The following is a 14,123-nucleotide window of genomic DNA, read 5'->3' as shown; positions in this document are numbered from 1 at the left end:
TAAAATGGTCTTTCTTTTGTCCATGTGGATAAAATTCGTTCAGCTGCTCATGAAGCAATAGTACACCCCAAACTCTGTCTCTCTCTGCTTCTCTCTTCTTCACTCTGCACTTGCATAGCTCAAGCCTGAACAAAAATGTAATAGTAACCAAAAGTCCCAGGCTCAGCCTGGTCCCTGGGCATTGCCCGACCAATCAGCTCCATGCATCTTATTTTACAGTTAACACACACTCATACTGATTCCTTGCATGCTCCAACAAAACTGCCCTGACTTCCATCTGTTGATCAACTTGAAGGAAAAAACACACAGATCAGGATCTCCTGTCTCTGCCTGTAACATCCTAATATACAGTTGGTCCTCTTCTGCTTTTGATTTTTCTAGAACACCTAGTTTATAATCACCCTCTATTTCCTATATTTCATGTTGACACAGCAGTGGCAATGTTCTCTTTTCACTCTTGGTTTCTCTTTTTCCCACCACTTCCATCCCGCAGGTGTCCCTGCAGCCCCAAATCGACCTATTGCTCAGGAAAGGAGCTGCACCTCTGTCATTCTTCGTTGGCTGCCTCCATCCAGTACAGGGAACTGCACTATTTCAGGTTACACAGTGGAGTACAGAGAAGAAGGTAAGAAAGCACTTACTTGTTGGACAATTCGGGGCTCTGATCTGTTGCAATACATTTTCTTCAGGTCTGTTGAGATGAAATTACAGGCAAATTTTTATACTTTGAATTGCAGGTCTCACCTAAGGAATAGTAGATATAACCTGCCTTGCAGATTATAAAAGTACCTGGAATCATTTTAGTGAAATACATAATGTAACTTGGGGATTCCGTATTCATATGTCTTTTAAAAAATATTGATCAACTATCTGCTTAGTAGCTCCCGATGCCCAGCTACTCTCAGACCTTATTAGTGCAAATGATCAGGAAATACCCAAATCGAGACAGCAACCTCATATCTTAACTGCAGCTAAGACAGATGCAGTCTAGTTGCCTGTTCTCTATTCCTCTCTGGCCTGTAAATAGCAGAATAGTAGCTTGAGGAGAAAGGCAAGGAACTCTCATTTGACTCTAGTAACTGCTAGAAAGTACACTCAGTGTATTATACTTATGATTCTGCAGAAAACCATTATTAATGCTTCCCAGTCATTAAAAAAAAAGCAGTGATTTTTTTCTGATGAAAGTTGTCCATTTCTGCTAAGTCCAAAAGTTCAGTAGCTAGCTTGCACCCATTGGAATGGGAATACTTTTCCACTTCTGTAAATAAAACAATCTTGTTGCTGGGGCCATGTACCTTTGAATGTTTTTTCATATTTCTTTGCCAGTCGATCTTCCAACAATACAAGTAAATGCAGTTCAGGCTTCATTTCAACATTAAATCTCTTGTTTTTCCATCATACTATGTATTTGACCCCAGCTTTTTTGGGTGGGGCATTCCACATTTCAACACATTTGATAAACGCGGTGGTTTTCAACCTGTGGGTCCCCAGGTGTTTTGGCTTACAACGTCCAGAAATCCCAGCCAGTTTAGCAACTGTTAGGATTTCTGAGAGTTAATCATCTGGGGACCCACAGGTTGAGAACCACTTGATAAAAGGATCCCATTAACAACATACATTTCCAACGTATGTTAGATGCAACTATATACATTTTAGCTATTTTTTTCTGGTGCCAGATAACAGTGACACATCATCATATAAACCCTGGTTTTAAAAAAACAAAAACCATACTCTAAATGAGTGTTTCTCAACCTGGGGGTCAGGACCCCAGGGGGTGGTGGTCATGAGGGGGTGTCAGAGGGGTTGCCAAAGACCATCAGAAAACATATATTTCTGATGGTCTTAGAAACCCCTTTGACAGAGAAGGCTGAAGATCTCTCCGCCTATTCTTCTCTGCCTTTTTGGAAACAGATGGAAAATCCTCCCAGCAAAAGCCCTCCTCTGCTGTGATTGGCTGGCCTCTCAGCCAAGGGGAGGGCTGTTTCTGAGATTCCAAGTGGGGAGGGAGGAGCAGGCACGCTCGGTGCATAGCAGCGTGGTGCACATGTGCAGGTGAGGAAGAGAGTGTGAGGCTGAAGGGAGGCTCATGCCAGCAAGCCCCTTCAAGGCATGGGAGTTCTGTGTGCCAAGTTTAGTTCAATTCCATCGTTGATGAAGTTCAGAATGCTCTTTGATTGTAGGTGAACTATAAATCCCAGCAACTCCAACTCCCAAATGACAAAATCAACCCCCCCCCCCAACCCCACCAGTATTCAAATTTGGGCGTATCGGGTATTTGTGCCAAATTTGGTCCAGTGAATGAAAATACCTCCTGCATATCAGATATTTAGATTATGATTCATAACAGTAGCAAATTGCAGTTATGAAGTACCAATGAAAATAATTTTATAGTTGAGGTCACCACAACATGAGGAACTGTATTAAGGGGTCACAGCATTAGGAAAGTTGAGAAACACTGCTCTAAATCATCATCATCATCATCCATCATCTCCTCTAAGAAACTATTTTTCCCATTAGTGTACCACTCCAGTAGGATTCTTCTCTCTACTATGTTATTTATCTATATTCAGGGCTTTCTAATGCAGATAATTGTTTTAGAAATACCTCCCCCCCGCCCCTTTAAAAACATGCTCAGAGGCAGATTAAAAGCCAGTCCCCTTTCACACCCCTAAATTAGGGTTAATAAGGCCTGGCACACAAACAAACCCACACATTGGAGTTTCTAAGCACATTTCGGTTTTGATAATCTTATCTCTCCTCACTCTCTCCATAAAACAGGGTCACAGGTCTGGCAGCAGTCGGTTGCCTCCACCTTGGACACCTACCTCGTCATTGAAGACCTCACTCCTGGCTGTTCCTATCAGTTTCGAGTCAGTGCCAGCAATCCCTGGGGAATTAGCTTACCCAGTGAGGCTTCTGAATTCGCAAAACTTCCAGAATATGGTGAGCACTTTATCAGCAACAGGAAACATGGCCATTTTTCATAAAGTGAAAAAGTCCAACGTAACACATTGGTGGGTTTGCATTTGTGCTGAGAAAGTGAAGCTGGGCTCAGCAAATGAGTATGGGAATGTAAGCCTACAGCACTAGTGACAGTGGGAATGGCTCTGCACTTCCCTGAGCTTCAACTTCATCATGGGGCATTTTGCCTGATGCAGCAATTTGTAGTTATTGATACTAGTCCTTGCTGATACCAAGACACTCAAATAATTTTATCCATGAATTAAAATGGCAAGGAGGGAATATACACTTTTCTCAAGGTCCCCTCTCCAGCATTTGTGCTTGTCAAGTCTCTCCTTGGTTCTAAGGCCTTCTCTTTTGACACAGTAAGTAATGACAACTATATTTTATATCACAACTCTATTACTTACCCTTTCTGGTTTCACAAAGATGCTGCAGCCGATGGAGCCACCATTACCTGGAAAGAAAACTTTGATTTTGCCTATACAGAGCTGAATGAGATTGGAAGGTAATACTACAATTAACTAGTTCACAATGGATGTTCTCCTTTAGAAAACTGTTTTTAAAAAATACTTGGTTCTAGTATATTAGGATCACATGAAGGCACATCTTGAGATTTTTTCATTTTTTTTTCATTTATTTATAAAAATAGAGTATAACATAACAACTTTTCCTCATGAGGAAGTTTAAAAGGCAACATAAGTGACATATACAAGATAAATATATTGTAACAATTTAACAAAAGAAAGAGATTAAAAATCATATTTAATCACCCTTATCCCCTACTTGTATCCATTCCTTTTCCATTATTTCCCCCTCCCCCTCCTGTTCACATGTATACACATACACACAGATTATAATCACCTTTGACCCATCAGGTTAGTGGGTTCATATAGCAGACATGTAGGGTAGGTCTCTGAAGCAGATATTCACATATAAAAATATTAGTAGAGGATATTATTCTGACAATTGTTAGCTTGAAATGTGAACTGTCTTTTTAAAAAAGAAAAGAAAAGAAAAGAAAAGAGGAAAGTCTTATTTTCAAAAAGAACAGGCTGGAAAACAATCTACAGCTAGACATGAGTGTACAATGGTGGAATATAGCATATTCTGTTAATGGTAAAGGTTTCCCCCGACATTAAGTTTAATCGTGCCCAACTTTGGGTGGTGGTGCAGATCTCCATTTAATCCGAAGAGCCAGCATTATTCGTAGACACCCCCAAGGTCATGTGGCCAGCATGACTGCATGGAGCACTGTTACCTTCCCACAGAAGCAGTACCTATTGATCTACCCACATTTGCATGTTTTCAAACTGCTAGGTTGGCAGAAGCGGGGGCTGACAGTGGGAGCTCACCCCGCTGGCCAGATTTGAACTGCCAACCAGCAAGTTCGGAGGCTCAGCAGTTTAACCTGCTGCGCCACCAGGGGCTCCTACTCTGTTACTTCTGCTAAAATAAAAAATACATTCAGCTCTCTGTAGCCAGATTCTGTAACCATGGATTCAGCTATCCATGGCTTGAAACTTTTTTTGCCAATTTACATCGGGGACACAATTTTAGTAGATAGATCATTGTATATAATGGGACTCAAGTATCCATGGATTTTGATAGTCACAGGAGTCCTGGAACCAAACCCAGCAGATATCATGGCAACTACATCCAAATTATAAAGAGTTATGGACAGTTCTATTTGCTTTGATTCCTTTAGCAATATTAATGACCTGATTCAAAAAAGCTCTTAGGAAATGGTTTTGCTGTTGATTTATTGCTGAATAAATGTCACTGTTTCCCCCTTCCAGGGGCCGATTTGCTGTTGTCAAGAAATGTGTCCACAAAGCCACTAGGAAGGATGTTGCGGTGAAGTTCATCAATAAAAAAATGAAGAAGAAGGAGCAGGCAGCCCACGAGGCAGCCATCCTGCAACATTTACAACATCCTCAGTATATCACCATTCATGACACTTATGAATCGCCTTCTTCCTATATCTTAGTTTTAGAACTGTAAGTCTGAAATGGAGGCCCAGCTTCTCAATCATCATTATGAGGGTTAATTTATCTTTTGTGTCATAAATGCAGTTAGCATCATAAAAGCATGCCATTTTACTACTGCAACAACACAGTGCTCCTTTACTTGGAGGCTCCAAGTGTATATGGCATATTGGGTGGCATTATAAATCAGTAGAAAAGAGCTCTGAAGTTAGCATTGCTTTATTTATAAAAATGTAATTTTATGCATGAGCTTTTAATAGACTATACTATATCATAAAATGTTTTATTATTATTTTTAAAAATGCTTTATGTTCTCAAAAATATTCACCACTTGATATTCACTTGCTGGTGGGGGAATCTCTCATCCATATTTTATCATAATCTTGAATCTTTTTTTGACTGAAGACTTGTGACTTGTGACTAATGTTTCAACCAGCTAGATTGTAATTGTGCTAGATTTGATAGTGGGTTATTGTTGGATTTTAGAATGGATGACGGCCGTCTTCTGGACTACCTGATGAATCATGATGAACTGATGGAAGACAAAGTAGCTTTTTACATAAGAGACACAATGGAGGCCTTACAGTACCTTCACAACTGCAGAGTTGCTCATTTGGATATAAAGGTAGGAGAGAGAAAAAAGAAAAACAAATAATTTGTACGATATTACCATATATATGTTGTATACGGAGACGGTTCATACCAGTATTTAAATCATTATTTTATTTTTCCTATATGGAAATGATCAGTCTTATAGATAAAACATTGCTCAATTAAAAGGCGGTATATAAATATAGTAAATAAATATATAATAGCATTTATGAATGACAAATTGATATGGTAGGAAACTTGTTTTGAGCATAGATTGCATGATGATAATTTTTCCTCTGGCCTATAGTTTTATTAATTCATTGTGAATAACAAGTGTAGCATAATTCACAAAGAGCTGTAAACAACTTCCATTTTGGTTCTTGTGGGTTTTTTCGGGCTATATGGCCATGTTCTAGAGGCATTTCTCCTGACGTTTCACCTGCATTTATGGCAAGCATCCTCAGAGGTGAGGATGCTTGCCATAGATGCAGGCGAAACGTCAGGAGAAATGCCTCTAGAACATGGCCATATAGCCTGAAAAAACCCACAAGAACTGAGTGATTCCAGCCATGAAAGCCTTCGATAACTTCCATTTTATTTTATTTTTCTTATTCGTTCCATTATGCATCACGGCTTTTCTTGGAGATGTCAGGTGTTTATTGTTTTCTTAAATGGAAAGCAATCTTGAACCAGTGTTGGGTTACATTTATTTTTATTGCAAAAATAGTGGAGCTGTTTTATGTTATTCTCAACAGCCAGAAAATCTGCTCATTGACTTGCGGATCCCAGTGCCTCGCGTTAAGATAATAGACCTTGAAGATGCTGTCCAAATCACAGGACATTACCACATCCACCATCTCCTTGGAAACCCTGAGTTTGCTGCTCCCGAAGTTCTCCAAGGTGCTCCGGTTTCACTCGGCACAGACATCTGGAGCCTGGGCGTCCTCACCTATGTCATGCTGAGTGGGGTCTCTCCCTTTTTGGATGAAAGCAGGGAGGAGACATGCATCAACGTGTGCCGGGTGGATTTCAGCTTTCCCAATGAGTATTTCTGCGACGTAAGCCATGCTGCCAGAGATTTCATCACTGTCATCCTTCAGGAAGACTTTAGGAGGAGGCCAACAGCTGCCACTTGCTTGCAGCATCCGTGGTTGCAGTTTCACAATGGCAGCTATTCCAAAATCCCTCTGGATACCTCACGTCTAGCCAGTGTTATTGAACGCCGCAAGCACCAGTTTGATGTGCGCCCAATTCCCAATGTTAAGAGCTTCATAATGAGCAGGATGACCTCAGGAACGTAATGCAATAGAAGAACTCTGACTTGGCACTGAGGAGCTATTGGGTGTGAAGAGAGAGAAAGCAGAATCTCTCTTTTACTGTCTGTATAAAGTATTATATTTGATGTGATGTCTGAAAGAGTATATGAACTGTTCCAGCGGCTTCATGATCTAACTAGGTAGCATTAGATGCTTTCAGAAGTTGCTCATGCAACTTGGTGGGTGGCTTTCTCGTGTAATGATGTGGCTATTTTACATTCCGATGAATGTTACAAAGGATGTTGGTGGAGAATGGGAACCAAAATACAGTTGCCTTAGTTTTGAAAGGCAGCTTTCTAAAAGGCCCAGGCAGTCTTACCAATTCCATTACTATTGAAATTATATATTTGAAAGATGTTAGAAAGCAAGTCTGACTTTCTGCAGTCAGAATTTTGTGAAAAACAAACTGGACCAAACAGGTTTCAGATCTTATACAAACTGCTCAAACCGTTCTTCAGATCTATCCTTCATTATAAACTTCACTCATCTTAAATAAGAATTGTGTCAGGATAACTGTTTTATGGCACCCAGCCCTCGTGATGCAAGCTTTGCCAATGATACAGCAGATAAATTGTGTTGATCAAGACCATAGTAGACCTTTGCCAATAAGACCTTTCTGAATTTTACAGCATTCTCTTGTTATAAATATAACATACTATAAAATGCTACCACAGAGGTGATAAATACAATGAAACAACAATATATATAGACAAAGCACAATGTGACAATTTTAAATAATTTTTATAGCTCTTGTACAGAAAGCCTTTTGCAAAAACTGTGCACCAAGAAAAAAAACTATGTTAAAATAATTGCTGGTATCTGTAAAGTAGATGTGAAAGACTTTTTCTATTGCAGGGTGTTTCTTGAATTCTCATAGTCTATAAAAAGAGAAGGAACTCATTCCTTTTCTAGTTTTAAAACTTGTGAAATCAATCCAAAATTGGCCAAAGTGTGGTAAGTATAGTGAGTCCATTTTTATGTTTGTGGTTGCATAACTGGTATCTTACTATATGTGTACATAATGTCCATCTTCTTAGCCCCATAATCCCAGCATCTATCCTGTTATTTTCATTCACTCCCCTGTTTTGATATGACATTCCAGAAAATTATTGATAATATTAAAAGTAATCACAGTTGCAGTTTCTAAACTAAATAGTTTTGGAATAATACTTCCAAATTATAATTATCTCTTATTATCGCTGTAGACACTAGTCCAACTTTTTAATACTAAGAGGATTTGGCATCAAGATATATTAATTCTTTAGAAGTTGAATTAGCCAAAACTTTGTGTCTGACTTTTTTCTCTCCTCTTGAGCAACAAATGCTCTATAAACGGTAAGGTGTGGTGATAGAGCAAGTCACAAGCAATGGCAGGGTGATTTATTCTTCTTTAGTGTGGAGAAAGGTTTCCTACCACAATTGGTATGTTGGGATTGATCCTGTGGGGTGCAAGATGTCAGTAGTTGTGCCACGTTCTTTTGCCTCAAATAGCCCCCCCCCCCCGGGTGCTACTTCTGGTTCCTGTTGGAGTTTGACGTAAAACCTATACAAACATCCTTTTCTACACAGCAAAGTCTTGATGGGTGGAATGCAGTTGTGTCATCTGGGTACTGTTCAAACAGGACTGATGATTCCTGATTTGTACTTATAGGGGAAAAAAGCTATTTTATATGTGATCGTACTAAATCAAGAAATTCAGTTAAAGCAACAACATTGGACTGAAAACAGATGACCAATTATCTAGTGGTAAATGACCTAATATCAAATTACAAGCTACTGATCTGCATTGCTCTGCCATATTATAAAGAAAATCTTATACTTCCATGCTTTCCAAATATGGGAGAGGCAGGGGAGGAATAAGTGTTCTGCATAACTTGGCAGAACAAAAAACTATTACTGGTTTGCCAACTGGTTGTATGTGACACTTTGGTAAAACAGTGCTTGATAATTAATTGTTTGCATCCAAGCCACTGGTGGTAAGACAAGGGCTCTTCTCCTGATCCTGAAATGCAGAGTAGAGTTTGGGGAGTAGGACTTCCAGAGCATTCCCCTCTGACAGCTTGACCACTGACTGTAATGACTGGAGTTACAATCTAGAAAAGTAACTTTTCCAAGCTCTGACTAACACTAAACATTAAAAGTTTGAGAGATATTGTAGTATTGTTTCTACTACACCACTTGTCTGACAAACAAGAAGGATAGTGAAGTCAGCTTTCAAATCTGATTATATGCTGCTCTCCATCAGTTAAATTATAGGGCTATTCTATTTCTCTCTCATTGCTTGTTTATGTAGGGATACCTTCCTGAGCATATCTCAGCATCTACAATCTGTCTTACTTTGGGGTGTGTGTGTGTGTGCTCTTTAAACTATAAACAAGAAGGGCAAGGTGCACAGGAAACGTATCTTATAAGCTTCAAAAAGCCATAGTAAACTGAACAAATTAAGATTTTATGGCTAATAAATGAAGCCAAACAAACAAAATATAAATAAGTTCAATTGTCACAATTTTGGTCCAATGAACCATATATTGTTCAAGCTTCTGTGTTTGATATCCTGGTTTGTAGGCAAGTCTGAATCAAAGTTATTCAGTGTGGATGTCATGAAAATATGTGCTTTAAGAAACCAGAGAATCTTCATAGGAAGGCAAAAAGTGTTGGCTCATTGACACTAGATTGTCCCTGATTTATTGGACTAGGATTGCTACACCAAACTCCATCTTTTCAGGGGCAGTGTTCTCTATTTTTTGTGGCAAAGCTAACATTTTATGGTGTTTCTTGGAGGCTTCCTCTTTATTTTCTGACTGGCTGCCTCTCTCCTAAGCCTAGTGGCACTTCAAATGAGGGTATATCTGTCTTGAATGACCATATATTTCTCTTTTAAAAGGGTTTTTCTAATTAAAATAAATAAGTTCCCCTTTACAACTTGATTTGTATAGTAAATGAGCCTTTTAAAATTATGTGAGCAGCAAGTGTATTAAATACATTGCTTGAGGGTTTTCCCCTCTTCTGTCCAAGACAACAAATAAGAATGCAATGAGGGAGAAATGATAGGAAAGAGCATTGATTTGAGATTCACTGAATAGCAAATATGGATTTAAAAACACAGTGCCTTTCCACAGAAAAATGAAAATGAAGTTCTTTGCCCAATCATCATTTTTCCCCCATGCGATATATCAATTTTCTCAAATAGTGCTATTTCATGATTTTTTTAAAACATAAATCTTGCTATTTTATAACCCACCAATGTCACATAAAGGAATATAGGATATGATCAACTCCTTAGGTTCTTTTTAGCTGTCACAATTTTCTTAAGATACTGACAATCATCCATAGGTAGGTCATGTGAGCTCAGGTTAAACAAGGGCAAATATTCGGCTAAAGTCTGTTGCTGAGTCTGAATCCCACTTAAGTTTCATGGATTTCAATGAATCATCAACTTTGATGCTGTTCATATATACTGTGGGGTAAGCACTTAATTTCAGAATATACATTTGGAGCAATGTCGGATGTCTCCAACATTTGAATCACGTGTAATGTAACATAGAAAAACTAGCACTCATTTGCAGACATTGCTTTATAACCAAGTACTGCTATATACAGAATCATTCTCAAAAAAAATCTTAGTGCCATTTAATTGATAACTTTGATTTCTTCCCATTCAGTTGTACAGAATGGGCTCTGACTTATCACCCCTTCTGATCTTTGATGACTCAATAGACAGTGGTGCTTTCCTAAGAGAATATTCTTCTCCTCTCCCCCAGCAAGACCATGCAACTGCCATCAAACATTAAATAGCTGTTCAGGAATTGTTATTCTAGTGACTGTTGTATTTTATCGGCTCATGCTCTAAAACAATCTTCGGGTCTACTTGAGCCATATCTTACCTTCATGCCCTGCTTTTCAATGCTGGTGCTTTCCATTCTTTCCGCTCCGTCTGCTTTTCCTGACATGTCACTCTGCAGTGTTGATCTTCCACTGCAAATAAAGTCTGACATGCAAATGGCACAGCAGGCAATTAAGAATGTATCTCTTAGGTTGCAGTGCTATGCATGGGAGTCAGTTCCACTGGGCTTGAGGCATCCTAGGTAGAATTGCAGTTTGCCATCCCTGTCCAAGTGAAACTCATTGAACTTGTGCTTTCTTCTGCACTGACATATTGAGGATTAAAACCTTTTCAGCTATCATTGTGGATAGTGGTGACAGGGGCTGCGTTATTAGGATGGAGAATCTGGGCTCTCCTTTCCTGTAGACATTGAAGTAGAAGCTGGAGAGCCATCTGCCAGGTTCCTGCTCTCAGCAGAAGGTTGGATCCCAGGCCTCCACAATCCCTTCCAACCCTAAAATTCAAAGAGCTTATACTTTTCCAAGGTGCAAACTAATTCCACAGCCTTAATATTTTCAGTCTTTTGCTAGTCTGCCTTAAGTATTTTCTCATTATTTTACTGATTTTGTTTTGTACGCACATGTGTTTTCTACAGACATTTTGTAAATATTTTACTTATACTTCTGAATCTTCATTTGTGATGTTGTAAAGTGATTATCTGCTCTCACATCTTATTTTTCAGCAATATATGTTATGTACAGATGATAAAATCTACATTTTAGGTGACTGCCTTCCGTACAAATACAATATACAAAAGAATGAGCAATTGATGATTATTGTTTTAGAGATACAAAAGCAATTTTTATTCAGATAAAACCAAGTAAGCTAAATACAATAGATTGCAGAACAGGAGTGTGGAACCAATGTGGTGCAATTACGATGTCAGGCAGGGAAAGGAAGGAATTCCTCCTGAGCCATGAAACCTAAGGTGTATCCACACTGTAGAAAAAATGCCGTCTGACACCACTTTTAACTGCCATGGCTCAATGGTATGGGGTCATGGGATTTGTAGTTTAGGGAATTTTGTGAGGCCCCAACAGTCTTTGGCAGAGAAGGCTAATGCCCCTGTAAAACTGCAACTTCTAGGATCCCATAGCATTAAGGCTGGCTAGAGGGGAGTTACAGAGGGATTCTGCATGCTCAAAACTTTGTATTTGTGGGTCAGGGGGAAAGAGAAGATTTAATACACTATCTGTTACATTGTATAATAACCCCAGAAACAATGTCCTAGGAGCCCTTCTGGAAGAAAGGGCAGCATGGCAAAGGTCAGCAGTTATCTTTGACCTGTTAGCGGATTATTCCAAAAATATAACATTAAAGGTTGCTACATTTGCAGTTGCAACCCCCCCCCCCCCAAAAAAGAGCTACATTTGTAACGTCTACAATGGAGGCTAGAAATGGAAACAGTTTGGGATAATACAAATCAGATTTTGTTATTGTTATCATGCCTTGTCACTGCTACTGTAATTTGAAAGAGCTGATTTATAGAATAAGTTTTAATGTTTATATTAGAAAGTTTATACTGTAGTTTTTTAAAAAGTTGTATATTATTTGATGTCATGACCTATGGCTGGTACAATAAACCATTCATTCATTCATAGCATTGAGCCATGGCAGTTAACGCAATGACAAACCACATTAATTCTACAGTGTGGATGCAGGTTGAAGGATTATCCCCCCACATCAATATGATCCAAAGTATTGTCGAAGGCTTTCATGGCCGGAATCACTGGGTTGCTGTAAGTCTTTCAGGCTGAATGGCCATGTTCCTAAAGCATTCTCTCTCAGATGTGAGGTGACCTCACAACCTCTAAGGATGCCTGCCATAGATGCAGGCAAAACATCAGGAGAGAATGGGTTGTTGTAGGTTTTTCGGGCTATATGGCCATGTTCTAGAAGCATTCTCTCCTGACGTTTCGCCTGCATCTATGGCAGCATCCTCAGAGGTTGTGAGGTCACCTCACATCTGAGAGAGAATGCTTTAGGAACATGGCCATTCAGCCTGAAAGACTTAGAGCAACCCAGTGATTCCGGCCATGAAAGCCTTCTACAATACTTTGGATCATATTGAGGTCACCTCACATCTGAGAGAGAATGCTTTAGGAACATGGCCATTCAGCCTGAAAGACTTACAACAACACATTGATTCCGGCCAAGAAAGCCTTTGACAATACATCAGGAGAGAATGCTTCTGGAACATGGCCATACAGTCCAAAAGACTTACAGCAATCCAGTATGATCCAAAGTTCTAAATCGTTAATACAGTTGACTTCTGACTTTTCTCCTGACTTGCCAACTGGTCGAGCATGTCTCTCCTTCTAATTACATTATACTCCTTAAGAGCTAAATAATACTAAGTAGATCACAACAAGTGTTATCAGAGGAAGTGAAAATGAAATACAAACTAATGGACACCAGAGAACCAAAGGATGAATGTCATCTTCAGAGAAAAAGAAGAAACACGTAGTATTTTTGGTAAGCTCTCCTATGGCCACAAGCGTCTTGGTCTTGTAGGAGCAAGGAAACCAAAATATTTCCCAAAAAAGGCAGAAGCCTGCTTTCCAGGGCAAGGATGGACACCACGAAAGTCGAATCTTTAAACTGCAAAAAGCTATTTATTGCATGGCCATAGCAATAACGACAAACAAACAACCATATGGGGATGCAATCAAAGGGTTTGTCGCAACCCCCAATGGGGCTGCAGAGCTTTTATAGTAAATGGAATATACATTTTCATTGGTTCCCAAAGACAAATAATTTCATTGGTCTAAGCCAGGGGTCCTCAAACTAAGGCCAGGAGTCCTCAAACTAAGGCCCAGGGGCCGGATACGGCCCTCCAAGGATATTTACCCAGCCCTCAACTCAGAGTCAACCTAAGTATGAAATGACTTGAAAGCACACAACAACAACAATCCTATCTCATCAGCAAAAAGCAGGCCACAGTTCCCACTGAAATACTAATAAGTTTATATTTGTCAAAATGTTCTTCATTTTAATTATTGTATTGTTTTAAAATGTATTTTGCACTACAAATGAGATATGTGCATAGGAATTCATTCATTATTTTTTCCCCAAATTATAATTTGGCCCTCCAACAGTTTGAGGGACTATGACATGGCCCTCTGTTTAAAAAGTTTGAGGACCCCTGGTCTAAGCTAACTATACAGTGGTTCATTTGTTGTTTATGATTTTGATTGAGATTATAGCACACGTGGGATCCTAACAACGGCACAAGTATAACATAACAATAGTCCATTGTTCTCTGACCATGACTGTCTCTTATCTGTTAGTCTGTTGAAAACATGGCTCCAGAGTGACTGGGAAACTTGGGGGTTCTAACTAGCCAACAGCTAGCTGGATTTGTCCAGATATACTATTATTCCT

The 14,123-nt window shown here is 39.3% G+C and overlaps 1 protein-coding gene across 9 annotated transcripts in view; it reads left to right on the top strand.

Annotated features, from left to right (window-relative positions):
- KALRN (kalirin RhoGEF kinase) overlaps positions 1 to 11,505 on the top strand; it is a 607,994-nt gene extending 596,489 nt beyond the window's left edge. For all 9 annotated transcript variants that reach the window (XM_067473328.1, XM_067473327.1, XM_060774943.2 and 6 more), the window contains 6 exons: positions 494 to 625; positions 2,779 to 2,943; positions 3,391 to 3,469; positions 4,761 to 4,961; positions 5,436 to 5,574; positions 6,296 to 11,505. In XM_067473328.1, coding sequence (XP_067329429.1) covers positions 494 to 625; positions 2,779 to 2,943; positions 3,391 to 3,469; positions 4,761 to 4,961; positions 5,436 to 5,574; positions 6,296 to 6,841 — 1,262 coding nt within the window. In that variant the 3' untranslated portion in view covers positions 6,842 to 11,505. The remainder of the gene's footprint in view (positions 1 to 493; positions 626 to 2,778; positions 2,944 to 3,390; positions 3,470 to 4,760; positions 4,962 to 5,435; positions 5,575 to 6,295) is intronic.
- The last annotated feature ends 2,618 nt before the right edge of the window (positions 11,506 to 14,123 follow it).

Source organism: Anolis sagrei, chromosome 1 (assembly GCF_037176765.1).
Source record: "Anolis sagrei isolate rAnoSag1 chromosome 1, rAnoSag1.mat, whole genome shotgun sequence".
Taxonomy (NCBI): domain Eukaryota; kingdom Metazoa; phylum Chordata; class Lepidosauria; order Squamata; family Dactyloidae; genus Anolis; species Anolis sagrei.
The sequence above is the reverse complement of the archived record's forward strand: the minus strand, read 5'-3'. Positions and strand labels throughout refer to the sequence as shown.